This window comes from Mixophyes fleayi, chromosome 8, assembly GCF_038048845.1.
Source record: "Mixophyes fleayi isolate aMixFle1 chromosome 8, aMixFle1.hap1, whole genome shotgun sequence".
In the NCBI taxonomy this organism is placed as follows: domain Eukaryota; kingdom Metazoa; phylum Chordata; class Amphibia; order Anura; family Limnodynastidae; genus Mixophyes; species Mixophyes fleayi.
In genome coordinates, this window is record NC_134409.1 from 59,692,561 (window position 1) to 59,709,552 (window position 16,992).

The window sequence follows — 16,992 nt, forward strand, 5'->3', positions numbered from 1 at the left end:
ATGGATAGGTCCACAATACGCTCCGGCCGGAACGAGACAGCTTAGATGTGTTAAACAATTAACATGCATCAATTGACACCGCCGAAAACAATGATAATGGTAAAAAACACCACAAACTCAGTGTGATTGCAAATATGGTTAGAGTGCACTTGCAAGCTACTAAAATATGAAATGACAATTGATATGAACCGCAAAAGAAAATGTAAGGAAATATAATGTCCAGAGTTGTAAAATAAAAATGATGGTGATGATGAAAAATGCAAGCAAAAATGAAATTGGTAGCCGTTACTCACATGAAGCAGGGATGTCTGGCTGTCTATAATGCAGACAGGCACTTAGTAGCGGTCCCAGAGTCTGTGCTGATGAGGTTAGATATAACGTTGATTTCAATGATAAAAAGCACCCAGCAGAATGCCAATTATTAAAACAAGAATGAGGAAGAAAGTTCTTCTAGTTCCTAAAAGGAAATCCTCTCCTTCTTGTTGAAAGAAAAAATGATCCCGCTCAAATAGCGTGTGCACGCTGCGGGATATCTCCGTGTTGAGATTAAATGTATGGATATCAAAAATGCCTCCAATAATAGACAGGTACCCAGCAGAATATAGGTGGTGATGATCCAAATGTAGTCCTCCTAATCCCCAACGTAGTCTCTCTCTTTCTCATAAAGTTGAGGCTAAACAGGGGAAGCGGTAGTGCCGCTGCGGATGAGCGCATACACGCTACAGGCTGGTCTCCGATGTGGATGTAGTCCTCCTAATCCCCAAACGTAGTCTCTCTCTTTCTCATAAAGTTGAGGCTAAACAGGGGAAGCGGTAGTGCCGCTGCGGATGAGCGCATACACGCTACAGGCTGGTCTCCGATGTGGATGTCTGTATATGGTAATGTAAGATGCTAGCATGCTAGTAAGTTGAATAAAACTGAGTTGAGGGACAGTTCACCAACGCGTTTCGCCCGGTGGCAATGGCCAGTGGGCTTCCTCAGGGATAGTAATGTCCAACTGGTCTTCCTAGACAGTTTTTAAAGAGATCCGGATGTGCCAATCAGCCAAGAGGCAATGAAATAATTAAGTAATTAGTGAATAAATTTGAGTACTGGTGATTGCACAACGATCCAACAGGCATGATGGAAAAAAACACAAAAGAAAACAATAGTGCACTAGTTGCAAAACAAAAAAGAGCATGTTTGAACATATATAGAAAAATATATATAAATAGATCTGGTTGCATAAATAATGGGTGATGTACATGGTATATATATATGAAATGAACAAAAATAAAAATAAAAATAAAAATAAATAGAAATAAAAAAAATTAAAAAAAAATTATAATAATAAAATAAATAAATAAATAAATAAATAAAAATAAAATAATAAAAAAAAAAAAAATTAAATAAAAAAAAAATATAAAAAATAAATAAAAATAAAAATAAAAAATATAAAAAAAATATAAAAAATATAAAAAATATATATAAAAAAATAAATAAATAAAAATAAATAAATAAATAAAAATAATTATAAAAATGAAAATAAAAATAAGTATAAGTATAAAAATAAAAATAAAGTGGGAATATGGTATAGCTGGCATATTATTCCCATTGTATCAATGTGTAGAAGGACAAATATAGTGGATACATTATGAGTGGAGAAAATAACCCAGGTCAAAATCCACATTCAATCCTTTTGGGATCAGGGTTTTAAGATTAAAAATCCATCTCGCCTCTTCTTTTGAAATGAGGGAAATGAAATCTCCACCTCTCCAAGGTTTATGAACTTTACATATTCCTAAAAACCACAAGTCGAGGATGATAATTTTTGTTCCTATTATATCAGATATGAGAAACTTCGCACTTTAGAAACTAAGTATTGGTGGGAATCCACCACCCTCACTAAATACATAGAACACAATATCATTCCCAGAGGCCTTAGAATTAAAAAGGCCCCCACTTTTATCCCAGAGGATAAGGATTTCCTAAACAAATGGAACAGTATATTGGATACATGTTCTTACTCATTGATGAGTCTCATCATTGAAAATAGAACTTCGTCCCTCCTCAAGATTGATGAGGAACTGAACCTCATACGGGAAAAACTTAAACCCATAGAACATCTGGAAGATTTTAAAAATCTAGAAAGTTTGACCTCAACTAAAATCCAAAGCATCGAAGAGGATATTATTGCCCTAAAAAGAAAGAAATTTCAGAGGGATCTCAAAGATCTAGAATATGGTTATCATGTATTACCAACAAATAGAGAATCACATTCTCACATATATGCACAATCTCAAAACAAGAAACTAGTTGCAACACCTAATATACATGGCAGATCCAATCATACACCAAAGAAGAGATCTCACCGATTGAATGTATCTAGATCTCCTCTTATTAGGAATCCACCTAAATATAGAGCCTACAATAGGGTCTATAAACCATTAGACCAACGGAATTTAGGACCACCTCTAGGCACTCCTAGGACCAAACAGGATAGACAGGATATAGCTGCCAAGGAAGGCTTCAAGAGTGGCATTAAGGAAGCGCGGCACCTTTTATCCAAGGACCAGTCAACATTGTTAGACAAATTTAAACACATCGATCCACATCAGGGAGAAATTGAACCTGAAGAACCTGATGCAGATGATTTCATTGAGCATTTTTTAGAACTAGCCCAAGGAATCCAGGATACACCTCCAAGTCCAAAAAGCATCAGAAAGAGAAAGGAAAGATCATCATCACGAGAGGAAAACGAGGAGGATCTAAGGTCAGTAGAGAGAGAAGGAGCAAGGCCCAAAACCAAAATACAGAAAAATCCACGGAATGCAATACAGAGCCCAATATAGGAGCTAGAGGTATTTTTAATCTGAGTAGTCAAACACTAACCAAACCTCAAATGGATCTACTAAGTAAAGGCCTTAAATTTGCCCCCAATAGACCACTCAACAAGTTTGAGACTTATATAGACTTACATAAATTCATCAGAAATCTCACACTAAAGAAGTTTTTCCTTGCCCATCCATCTGTTTCAGGAACTAATCTGTCTAACAAAGATGACATTTCCACTTTATATCATCACATTCAACTAAAACCTAAGTCTACCTTCTTTCCCACACACTGCAAGGGTCCATATTTAGAGACCTTCCAGAAGTTAGTGCAGAATGATCTTGACAAACTCAACATTCAGCCAAGGAACAGAATTTACAATATCACCAAACCGGAAAGAGGAGCTCTAAAAGATCTACAATCCAACAAAAATCTGGTTATCAAACCAGCAGATAAGGGGGGTGGAATTACCCTCCTGGATCAATCTTCATATCTTTTGGAGATAGAGAGCCAGCTAAACGATACCTCCACTTATAGAAAATTATTGGGGGATCCCACTCAGAAGTATAAAGCAGAACTCACTGTACTTCTCAATAGAGCTCTCCAACAAGGTATTTTGACCAAAGCAGAACATCAGTTTCTAAGCACTCAACATCCACGACTACCGGTTATATACTGTATACCCAAAATCCACAAATCCATCACTCACCCACCTGGCCGACCAATCATATCTGGGATTGATTCACTTACTACACACCTCTCTAGTTACATTGACACTTTTTTACAACCCGCAGTTATCACACAGAGGAGTTACCTCCGTGATACTGGTCATGTCTTACAGATTTTACAAAATATAATTTGGCAAACTGGATATTTACTTATGACATGTGACGTCTGTTCACTCTATAACATCATTGACCATGAGACAGGCTGTGAGCATGTCCAGCACATTCTCACAACAGAAACAAGTATCCCGACTGATCAGATACAGTTTATCATGCAAGCTATTGAATTTACATTACATCACAACTATTTTTGGTTCAATGGAGGATACTATGAGCAGGTTCGCGGGACTGCGATGGGTGCAAAGTTCGCGCCCAGTTACGCAAACCTGTTCATGGCCCATTGGGAAAATCTTACCATTTGGCACAACAACCCATATAGTTCACACATTCTTGGATGGTACAGATACATAGACGATGTGCTATGTATATGGACCGGTAATGTGGACACACTCCAAGAATTTCTTAAATATCTAAATACGAACGATCTCAACCTCAAATTTACCGCTCAGTTTAGTGATACCAGAGTTGAGTTTTTAGATTTGGACATTTCTATTGTCGACAATTGTATACAAACTAAAACTTATCTGAAACCTGTAGATTGTAATTCGTACATCCCAGCATCTAGTGGACATTTGAAGAGATGGCTCACTAATATACCAAAAGGACAGTTCTCTCGAATCAGACGGAATTGCTCTAATCTGGCACTATATGAGGAACAATCTGAGGTTTTGAAGACTAGATTCCTTGAAAGAGAGTATAATGATGTTGAAATACATAAAGCATTCGAACAAGTTAGAGACACGGACAGAGCTACCTTACTTCCATCAAAAGTAAATAAGGACATTTCAAATCCTTTACCACCGGCCCTCATCACAAAATACAATTCCAATCATAAAGAACTTGAAAGAATTGTAAGGAAGCATTGGCACATATTACGCATGGATGAGCATCTGAAGGACATCCTTCCCGGACATCCAAGGATCATTTATAGAAAATCAGATTCGCTTAACACTAAGCTCGTCAAGTGCTGCATTCCAAAAACAACTGCAGAAAAATGCCAACAGAGTTGGCTGGAAGAGAAAAGTGGGGGCTTTTATTATTGCAATAGGTGCCATGCTTGCAAAACTATTAATCATAAGGGAACAAAGCCCATCACCAACTTCCACTCTCATACCACAGGTGACTCCTTTCAGATCAAAACCAAAATCACCTGTGATACTATGGGTGTGGTTTATCTGTTGGAGTGCCCGTGTGGACTACAATATGTAGGGCGTACTATCCGGAAACTTCATGTTAGAATTTCAGAGCACCTTCGCAACATCACCAATCAGTTAGATAATCATACTGTATCATCTCATTTTCTTAAACATCATAACCACGACCACACTAAACTTCAGTTTTTAGGAATATGTAAAGTTCATAAACCTTGGAGAGGTGGAGATTTCATTTCCCTCATTTCAAAAGAAGAGGCGAGATGGATTTTTAATCTTAAAACCCTGATCCCAAAAGGATTGAATGTGGATTTTGACCTGGGTTATTTTCTCCACTCATAATGTATCCACTATATTTGTCCTTCTACACATTGATACAATGGGAATAATATGCCAGCTATACCATATTCCCACTTTATTTTTATTTTTATACTTATTTTTATTTTCATTTTTATAATTATTTTTATTTATTTATTTATTTTTATTTATTTATTTATTTTTTATATATATTTTTTATATTTTTTATATTTTTTTTATTTTTATTTTTATTTATTTTTTATATTTTTTTTTATTTAATTTTTTTTTTTTCTTATATATTTTTTTTTTTCTTATTATATTATTATTTTATTTTTATTTTATTTTTATTTTTTTTATTATTATATTTTTTTTTTAATTTTTTTTATTTCTATTTATTTTTATTTTTATTTTTATTTTTTATTTTTGTTCATTTCATATATATATACCATGTACATCACCCATTATTTATGCAACCAGATCTATTTATATATATTTTTCTATATATGTTCAAACATGCTCTTTTTTGTTTTGCAACTAGTGCACTATTGTTTTCTTTTGTGTTTTTTTCCATCATGCCTGTTGGATCGTTGTGCAATCACCAGTACTCAGATTTATTCACTAATTACTTAATTATTTCATTGCCTCTTGGCTGATTGGCACATCCGGATCTCTTTAAAAACTGGCTAGGAAGACCAGTTGGACATTACTATCCCTGAGGAAGCCCACTGGCCATTGCCACCGGGCGAAACGCATTGGTGAACTGTCCCTCAACTCAGTTTTATTCAACTTACTAGCATGCTAGCATCTTACATTACCATATACAGACATCCACATCGGAGACCAGCCTGTAGCGTGTATGCGCTCATCCTCAGCGGCACTACCGCTTCCCCTGTTTAGCCTCAACTTTATGAGAAAGAGAGAGACTACGTTTGGGGATTAGGAGGACTACATCCACATCGGAGACCAGCCTGTAGCGTGTATGCGCTCATCCGCAGCGGCGCTACCGCTTCCCCTGTTTAGCCTCAACTTTATGAGAAAGAGAGAGACTACGTTGGGGATTAGGAGGACTACATTTGGATCATCACCACCTATATTCTGCTGGGTACCTGTCTATTATTGGAGGCATTTTTGATATCCATACATTTAATCTCAACACGGAGATATCCCGCAGCGTGCACACGCTATTTGAGCGGGATCATTTTTTCTTTCAACAAGAAGGAGAGGATTTCCTTTTAGGAACTAGAAGAACTTTCTTCCTCATTCTTGTTTTAATAATTGGCATTCTGCTGGGTGCTTTTTATCATTGAAATCAACGTTATATCTAACCTCATCAGCACAGACTCTGGGACCGCTACTAAGTGCCTGTCTGCATTATAGACAGCCAGACATCCCTGCTTCATGTGAGTAACGGCTACCAATTTCATTTTTGCTTGCATTTTTCATCATCACCATCATTTTTATTTTACAACTCTGGACATTATATTTCCTTACATTTTCTTTTTGCGGTTCATATCAATTGTCATTTCATATTTTAGTAGCTTGCAAGTGCACTCTAACCATATTTGCAATCACACTGAGTTTGTGGTGTTTTTTACCATTATCATTGTTTTCGGCGGTGTCAATTGATGCATGTTAATTGTTTAACACATCTAAGCTGTCTCGTTCCGGCCGGAGCGTATTGTGGACCTATCCATATTAAATTGATATATCTTTCCTTTACAAGCGCCCAGAACCTGACTATTTTTATACATATCTAACATTGTTGGGAGTTTAGGGGTCCCCCATACACTCTCAGGTTCGCATTTGGCTGCTTCATATATTTGGAGGAAGCGCAGCCTATCCCTCTTTTTCAACCATCTGGCTGGTGAAGACTACTGCCGGGTATTGTCAGCATTAGCCTTTGCTGAGGGGAAGCTTCGCTAAATGTTCCTGGTGAAGACTATCACTGGCAATACCCGCCAATAATCATTGGCCCAGGGGCTTGGATAAATAGGAGGAAGTCCTAAATTTCCAGTTTTTCCTCCAGTATGTTTTATAAAAGCATTTTAGTTTGTAATTTACATTACTTCTCTATATTTCATCTTTATCTTCGATTGATTGTTTTTTTAGATAATACTTATGTCATCATTAGAGGTTATTTAAAAACCTAAACAATGAGGGTGTAACACAAAAAATGTTAGTAACTTTTGATATTGTGTGTCATTTTGTTTTTTCAATAGCAAACAATTGTGGCTGTGGTGCTCTTTCCAACATTAAACTTCCATTTTATGTTACACACAGTGAATTGGTCTATTTAATAGTGGCAGTTCACCAGTTTTTTTATCATAAAAAAACGGTCCTAGAAAATAATTTTAATATGTGTAAATAAATGTATTAATTTTAATCTGTCTAATAATTGATTGCAAATTCTCCTTGGCAATTTACTCATAGCATTCAAAACACATTTATTTGAACTTACCTGGACAAGTAACTGGTGGACCCCAGCCATAGTGGAAGCACTGGGATGAATGCGAAGTGAGTGAATTTTTTCCAGGACATCTATATGTGAATATATGTCCATTGCTATAGGCTTTATCATCGAAATTACAATGTATTGCTGAAGAAAATATAAAAAAAACCATTAAGATGTTTCCTCTATCAGCAGCCTTTATTATTTTACAATGTCTATATATAAGCAGCACTAGATTCTAGGATAATCTTACAATCTGATCTTCTGTTGATAGATGATAATATTGAACAGGCATTATTCAGTTTTTTTAAAAAATAGATAGTATTTCATGTGTCACATGTGTAAATTGTATATTTTAACTAAATGAATAAGTTATGTGGACATATAATGCAATTACCAATATAAAATCCCCCTGTATGGTGGCATGCCCCTCCCTTCAGCAAGATCAAAATGTTGCTCCCCCACAATCACTGCTATCTGCACATGCTACTCTTATTCTCTGTGCTTACCCTTGAAAATGGTCACAAAATTTGAAAAAAAAACCCTGCATAAACAAAGAAAAACTGACATTTGTGATGCAAGCCTGTATTCTTTAGTATTCATAAATGTGGGCTAATTCAGATGAACTATTAAAGTAATTTTATCGTTTTTCAATAAGCATTATCTGAGCGATTGCTTGTGTTAATCCAAAGCACAAAATGTAATTTATTTAGCAGATGCAAAATTTAGCAGTTCAATACATAATTATAATACAGTACAGTCGATACCAAATATATACATACATAACGCCGCGCCCTTCGCTGCTCTAAGCTGCGCTCCGCTGGTACCAGCTTACAGTACTTCACTCCAGAATACTGTGGTCAGAGAATGTCTGAAGCCAGTGCCAGCACAGCTATATATTATATACACTCAGTGTTACAGAGAAAACAATGCAGATGACGTGGTTTGCTTCTATAAGTCCAGGCTTCAGGTGGGTCCAGTGTAAATAGGTCATAGGCTAGTTTAAACAACCCCCTCCAAGAGTGAGGGTCAACATTCCAGATGAATCTTTCGCCCAGAAACCAGTTTAAGCTGGTCTATTCACAATACACAGTCAGTAATAATTTAAACATTTATTCCCTAACATCGCTAACTAGAGTATTCAATATGTGATCTCTTCGGCAAATGAATCGGACAACTGCTGATGAATAAGGGATTAAAAAATGACACTAAACATGACATGTTTCCTATAACCTGAACCGTAAGTATCACTAAAGTGTACATATAACCTATATCACATATATATATATATATATATATATATATATATATATATATATATATATATATATATATATATATATGTATATATATTTATATATATACATATATATATATATATATATATATATATATATATATATATAAACTAAATACCATCTGCTCATAAATCACTGGGGAATGGAAACATTATAATATGAAATATATTAATAACGTATTACGTGGCATACTGATCGCAATCGCACAGTAAAACAATATTAACCAATATACTTTCGTTCATTCAATTATATGACTTCGACAGAACATTTGAACAAAACTTGATCACTCTACATTCCAAATGGAATGCATCAAGATCAAACCACTTTAAAAATACTGCAGGCTCCTTGATCAGCTATTGACATAAAGCTGTTTAATCTGCCAGACAATGCATGTACGATTTTCCTGCATTTCGAATTGTTCATGGTTTAAACTGATGCAAACAGCAGCCATGTGCAGGAAGTATATTAAAGAGAGAAGAAGAAAGGCCAAAAAGAAGAAAAATTAAGTAAAATCAGATATCAACTGTAAACAAAGCTATTTTTATACCTGAGTGCAAATTAAATTATGTATTTTGAAAAGTTAAACACTAAGGGCCTGATTCATTAAGGATCTTAAATGAAGAGGTATCTTATTTCAGTCTCCTGGACAAAACCATGTCATATTGCAAGGGGTGCAAGCTAGATTTTTGTTTTGCACATAAGTTAAATACTGACAGTTTTTTTAATGTAGTACACAAATACTTGATAGCTTATTTGTACACTGAAATTTAGTCATATTTGTGTGCTACATGAAAAAACAGTCAGTATTTAACTTATGTGCAAAACAGAAATCTAGTTTGCCCCCCTTGCAATATGACATGGTTTTGTCCAGGAGACTGAAATAAGATACCTCTTCATTTAAGATTTTAAATGAATCAGGCCCTGAGAAGGAATGTACCATCTACACTAATAAAATAATAAAGTTCAAAATTAGGACTTAAGAAGTCAAATTCTTATCCCATTTAGTCACAAGATAGGTGTATTCTATAAGCAGTAAATAAAGATTTATGTGAGCATCACTTAAAAATAAAACCTAATTGAAAACAAAAAAGAAGGAAATTCTAATATCACTAATGATTATTGAAAACATTATTATAAAACCCAGTGATAGAAGCAGAGGAATAGTGATTTGAAATACTATTAAATATATAGAAGAAGTCCATAGACTATTAGACAAAGAGTCTACATAAAATTCAGCTTAGATCTAATAAAGACCTGAAACTTCAACTGAATAAAGCCAGAAGAGAAGATTATTACGCTAAAAGGAATATACATATTTACTTAAAAAATATCCAATAATTTCTAATCATATAAGTCCTAAGTTTTATACATCGTAAATTTCACGAATCCCTAAAATCAAGCCCACCCCTTCCTTTCCAGGCATAAGCAATCACAAGTCGAAGATGCACACAAATCTTGATATGGACATTGTCGAAGTCGTATAATTGGATGAACAAAAGTATATTGGTTAATATTGTTTTACCGTGTGATTGTGATCAGTATGCCACGTAACACGTGGCATGGCGCGATCACGCGGTAAAATACGCACACAGACACTCGTACTCTAACATTTAGTTATTTATATAATTCATATCCATATTGGTTCCGTTCTACAGTGATTTATGAGCAGATAGTATTCAGTTTATTATTAGTTTATATATTATGATTATATGTACACTTTAGTGTTATTTGAGATTCAGGTTGCAGGAACAGTGTCATGTTTAGTATCATTTTAATCCCCTATTCATCAGCAGTAGTACGGTTCTTTCGACGAAGAGATCGCACATTGCATACTCTAGTTAGTGATGTTAGGGAATAAATACTTAAAGTGATACTGACTATAAAATGCTAATAGACTAGTTGAAACTGGAGTCTTGGCGGGAAAGTCAGAGCACAACCCCTGGAGGGTTGACCCCACCTTTGGATATTTTGGTTTGTACTAGCCTATGGCCTACAGCACACTGGACCTTCCTGATACCTGGACCAATAGAAGCAAGCCACATCATCTGCATTGTTTTCTCTGTAACTCTGAGTGTATATAATACAGCTCTAACTGGTACCAAGTCAGTCTTCTCTGAACACAGTATTCTGGAGTGAAGTACTGTACGCTGGTACCAGTGGAGCGCAGCTTAGCGTACGCACGCGAGCGCGGTATGTATGTATCTTTTGGTATTGGCTGCACTGTATTATAAGTATGTATTGAACTGCTATCTTCAATATTTGCATCTGCTAAAATAAATTACTTTGTGCTTTGGAAACACAACACAATCACTTAGACAATGCTTGTTTGAAAACGATAGAATTACTTTAATAACATCTACGTATGTCTGCAGATCATAACATAAACATACATTCCTTCTATAAGCTGATAAATTAACTAGCAGCACAATTCTAATATTATATTTGTCACATACTGATTGGTGTTTGCATAACTCTGTTGGATCACCATAGCGTCTTGAAAATTAAGTATAACATTTAGTATTTAGACCTGCAGTTTAATCTGACCTTGCTTTGGCTTATTCCTTGCCATACAGTACACAGCACATTTTACAAATGTCAGCTCATGCCACTGGTCTGTTACTCAACACTAAGGGGTCTATTTATTAGGCTGTGATGAGCCAAAAACATCTAGAGAAAACAGCTGTATTCTCCAGAGAATGTGCATCACAGCTCTTCTTTCAATTTTTAAAAGGGGTTAAATCAAGGGAAACCAGAGATTTCTCCTGCCTTAACCTGTGTAACGCTGACACTGCAGTCCACATAAACTTATACGGAGACTACGATGTGACCCAATTTGATTAGCGGAGAAAAGCTTTCCTGTTCCCTGTCATCTCAAGAAGGTGTTACCGTACCATACTTGTATCACTGCACTATGCAGTGATGCAAGATAATACTTACTGCCGCACACTAGCCACCAATGTTAAATAGACCCCTTAAACATTTTGGGCCTAATTCATTAAGGCACACAAAATGAAAGCATTGTTTGTGGGGAATTTTTTAAATGCACGTAATTCGAGCATACGCACGTCCATATTCAACTACAATGGGATCTGAAGAAATATCACTTATAGAATGCGGGTCTAGGTACCCTCTGCTCTGACAGACACAATACACGTGCAGGATATAAAGAAATAAACGGCAACCACACATGGTAATTAATTTAACATCCATAAATCAATGCAACAAGAGCTTTATAGGTAACTCAGAATAAATAATATAAATAGAAGTCTTAGAGGTGCACCCTATCACCTAAATTGTTAACAGAAGCCAGAGAGAAAAGAAAAAGAAAAGAGGTGTTTATAGGGGCACTCTGGGATGTAGATTGAATATATTAAAAATATAAACTTTATTAGGTAAATTTATAATGACATTTAATCCTGAGAAGAAACAAGCTAGTGAAATATAAAAGCAAGGGGAGTGTGCAATGGAGGTGAAATTAAAATTACAGATCACCTGCAATAACCCTGTTATAATGTAATAAATCTGTATGAATAAACACATTATTACGTGTCTGTCTCGTTATTACTTTATTTTGTGTTATTAATGCTAGTATAATGTGGTTGGTATCTCTTCGATATGGTAGCAATCATTGTAGGGATATAGTTTGTATAGGTGGTAATTTTATGTAGGTTATAGCTTATAGCACATATAGCAGTAGTCAGCAGTCAAAAGATGAATAAGAGGACCTCTTTTGGTAAGAAACGTAATTGCAGGTGTTGTTCACAATCTTTATTATTAAGTTCAAAGAATAGATCTTATCCCTCAAAGTAGGTATAAATTAGTCTGCTATAAATAGCCTATACTTCCAGTAATATAAGGTACCTGATAATACCATTAAAAACATAGAATACTGGGTGGCTAATAAATATCTTATTAGCACTTAGTTCAGTATCAAAATAGGTCTGCTGATTCAAATAGAAATAGACATAAAGATGTCCACATCTATTGAGGCTATGTACGTAGGTTGTCAGCGTATAGCAAATAACACTGAAAAAATGCCTACAATAGAGATTTGGGTGCAGCTGAAGGTGCTGGATCCCAAATGGGAGGATAGCAGTACTATTCCCTACAAGATTATTGTGAGACAACAGGACGAAGCAAACACGTGTTTCGCACTTACAGATTTTTCAAGGCAACCAGATGAATGGTTTGATTCACTTAATATAGACTGTTTTCCACACCCTCACAAAACATCAAAGATTTTATCGAATTAAATGATCTGTAGATTTGACAGTGATTCTAACGTATATACTCCAATTACGGGTGTCCACATCATGTGGGTCATGCCTCCAAAACGATCTCATTGGTTCCTGATAATGAGAAGGTTTTTTGCAGTAAACAAACTACAGTGGGTATCTATCGTAGTAACACTGATACCTCTATAATATCTGATTGATGGATTGGCTATAGTTAATAGATTTGTACCTCTTATATAACCCCTTCTTCTCCTCCACCCGCGCTCCCCCTCGCCTCATCTGACTCCCCTTGTGCCTGTTCTGTTTTCCCTCCCTTAGGATGTAAGCTCACATGAGCAGGGCCCTCTTCCCTCCTGTCTCCCTACCTGTTCTTCTGCTCCATGTTTATTGCTTTACCTGCCTGAAGTTTCTGAAGTACTGGTATTTTGTTTATTGTTTTGTACTGTTTCACCCTGTATAGTGTACTGTTTGTATGGTGTACGGCGCTGCGGAAATCTTGTGGCGACTAACAAATAAAGGATAATAATAATAATAATAATAATAATAATAATAATAATAATAATACCTCATCTGCTGATGCTACATTCCAGATCCATGTTTTACTGAGTTCTTAACCATAAAACGAAGTTGTCAAAGCAGATAATATCCAGATTTAAAAAGTATACTAAGAGATATTATTGATCTCCATAGGAGAGTCATTAATTAGAGGTACACCGATCTATTATTGGTCATACTGTAGTAATAATCAAGTCTAACAATTTTTTAAATAATATAGTTCCTGAATTTGGAATGGATAGAAACATCCATCCTCCAATTAAAGTTATCATATGAATCACGCCTCCAATACAATCTCATTGGTTCTTAATAAGAGGAGTGTTTGTTATAATAAACAAACTGCAATGACAATGTCAAACTTGTTGATAAAACTAATAGAAACTAAACCTCTATAGTATCTCAACTGCTGGTAATATATAGCAGCCCTCTACCCTTCTACTGTTTTGATCATAAGAAAAATTATTCTCAATACACTCTAATGTAATGGTATCCAGATTTAAGAGGTGAGTATACACAGATATTTTATTCATTAGCAGCGGAGGGTCACTAATTAGAGGTACAAAGAGCTATTATAAATCATGATCAACAAAAACAATTCTCAATGTTGTTAATATGAGAAAAAAGGGGAGGAAGAAAAAAAGAGTCCTCATCATAATATAGCAATACTCAAATAATGATTACGACTGTATGCCATACATAAATGTTGATGTTTTATTATAATTGGGGAAAGGAAGAAAAACGAGAAACAGTCTATAATTAAAAGTTCCTAACATAAGGAATTGTCCTTCTTTATTACTATGATAATAAAACTTTCAAAAGGAAAAGGGTATTTTAAATTACAGAGTAGTAGAATTAGTGAAATTAAAAAAAATGATGACGATTACTAATGTACAAACAGTGGGCCTGATTCATTAAGGATCTTAAATGAAGAGGTATCTTATTTCAGGCTCCTGGACAAAACCATGTTACAATGGAAGGGGTGCAAACTAGTTTTCTGTTTTGCACATAAGCTAAATACTGACTGTTTTTTTCATGTAGCACACAAATACTTGATAACTTATTTGCACACTGAAATTTAAAGTTGATATTTGTGTGCTACATGAAAAAACAGTCAGTATTTAACTTATGTGCAAAACAGAAAACTAGTTTGCACCCCTGCCATTGTAACATGGTTTTGTCCAGGAGCCTGAAATAAGATACCTCTTCATTTAAGATCCCTAATGAATCAGGCCCAGTGTTATCAATACTGTAGCTATATAAAGATACATGCAGTGATTAAAATAATGTGATGGTTATAATATATAACATTTAAATTGATGATGAAAGGGGGGTATAATATTATATTTAAATTAATTATGTGGTCTAATAAATATTATAATGGTGTATATAAAAGGTGCTGTTTAGGTGAACTAGAAATAGTATAAGTGAACAAGTGAAACATAGTGATTATAGAATCCAAAAAGAACACATGTATGTGACCAAAATAACAATTTAATATAATAGTAATTAGTATCTATAAGACTGATGACAATATGTATTATTTATAATCTATAAGATGAAGTATATTACAAAAAACAGAATAACTATTATAATCATTAAGGCCATTAGGGGACATACTACCTATAATAAACATCTTCCTAGTCTCTTTTTGTAAGTAATTATCTCTGTAAATCTCCTCCTCTTATACAGAGAGTTACTTTTTCCATAACATAGGCATTGATTTTCATAGGGTTGCTATCATGAACCAGAATGAAATTTTTAGCGATCATAGTTAGAGTTTGGAAGTTATCACAATCTCTGATGGCATTCTTAACATTCCTAACATGTTCTAATAAACGTTTATTTAAAGGGTGACTTGTCTTCCCTATGTAGTTTAGATTACAGGGGCTAGTCAGACAGTAAATTACGCCCATAGTGTTACAATTTAAAAGGTCTCTGATCTTCTATTCTTTTGCATATTTATCTACGTATATCTTTTTTGGTATATTAATAAGCCCTGCAGGTGCCACATTTGAAAAATCCTTGAGGTTTGCTGCTGCTTTTTTTGATGGGACATAAATGACTGTGGACTAGTCGATCTTGAACAATCTTGGCTCTCCTCCAACTGATGACAATTTTGTCATCTAAATATTTACGTAGGTCTTCATCAGAAAGTAAAATATGCCAATGCTTCTGAAAGACTGCCGTAACGTCTTGCAACTCGTTACAAAAACTCTCCACCATTCTGACTTTGGAGATATCAGTGGGGTCATTTCCAGGGTAGATCAATGTTTCTCTATCCCTCTGTGCAGCTGTAGGTTTGGCTTTCTGTATCATTTTTCTCCCATAGCATCTTTGTTTTAACCTATTCGTGAGTTCTCCTGATCTCTTATCATATGTCTTGTTGCTGTAGTAATTTCTTTACATGCTAAGGAATTCCCCTTTACTGATTCCTTTAATAACTGGAGTAAAGTGAACACTTAAATGATGCAAGATGCTGTTTGTAGCTGTGTGTTTCCTGTAAATATCCGTATCAAGATGACTGTCTTCAGTTTTAAGTAAAGTGAGGTTCAAGAAATTGAAGGTAGTTGAATTGATCTCAGAACTCAGTTTTTAATTAAAAGTATTGGTATTCAGGATTTTCGTGAACTCATGAAAGAGCTCTTCTTCCCCATCCCACAAAATGAGGACATATATATCGAAAGCCATAAACTAAAAAGGCTCATAGATTATATATATATATATATATATATATATATATATATATATATATATATATATATATATATCTCATGTTCTTCCGTGAATACGTGAATACAACCTCTTTCTCCCACCAGCCAAGAAATAAATTGGCATAGCTTGGGGCACAGCATTTCCCTATTGCTTTGCCCTGCACCAGCAAATAGAACCTCTCATCAAAAACAAATAATTTTTGATCAGGACAAATCTCAAAAATTAAATTAAGAATTCATTGAATTCAGTTCTGATGTTCATATCCAAGAAGTATTTAACTGCATGAAGTCCCTGGTCATGATTTACATTGGTATATAATGCCTCAGAAACTATATGACCTATAATAGATTGATGTACCTCTAATTAATGACCTTTCTATGAAGATCAATATTATATCTTATTATACTTACTTCTTAAATATGGATATTATTACATTTTCCGTTTTGATCATTTTGTTTATGGTTAAAGGCTTAGTAGAACAGGGAGCTGCTATATATTATTAGCAGCTGAGGTGCAAATCTATTAATTATAGCTGATCTATACAATAAGATATTATAGAGGTAACTGTGTTAATACGATTGATACCCACTACAGTTTGTTTATTATAAAAACCTGCCCATTATCAGGAACCAATAAGAT

General features: G+C 34.8%; 1 protein-coding gene across 3 annotated transcripts in view; it reads right to left on the reverse strand.

The window, feature by feature from the left end:
• The window catches only part of LOC142099296 (coagulation factor XIII B chain-like), a 341,745-nt gene that overhangs the window by 186,810 nt on the left and 137,943 nt on the right, over positions 1-16,992 (reverse strand). For all 3 annotated transcript variants that reach the window (XM_075182612.1, XM_075182611.1, XM_075182613.1), the window contains one exon: positions 7,563-7,700. In XM_075182612.1, coding sequence (XP_075038713.1) covers positions 7,563-7,700 — 138 coding nt within the window. The remainder of the gene's footprint in view (positions 1-7,562; positions 7,701-16,992) is intronic.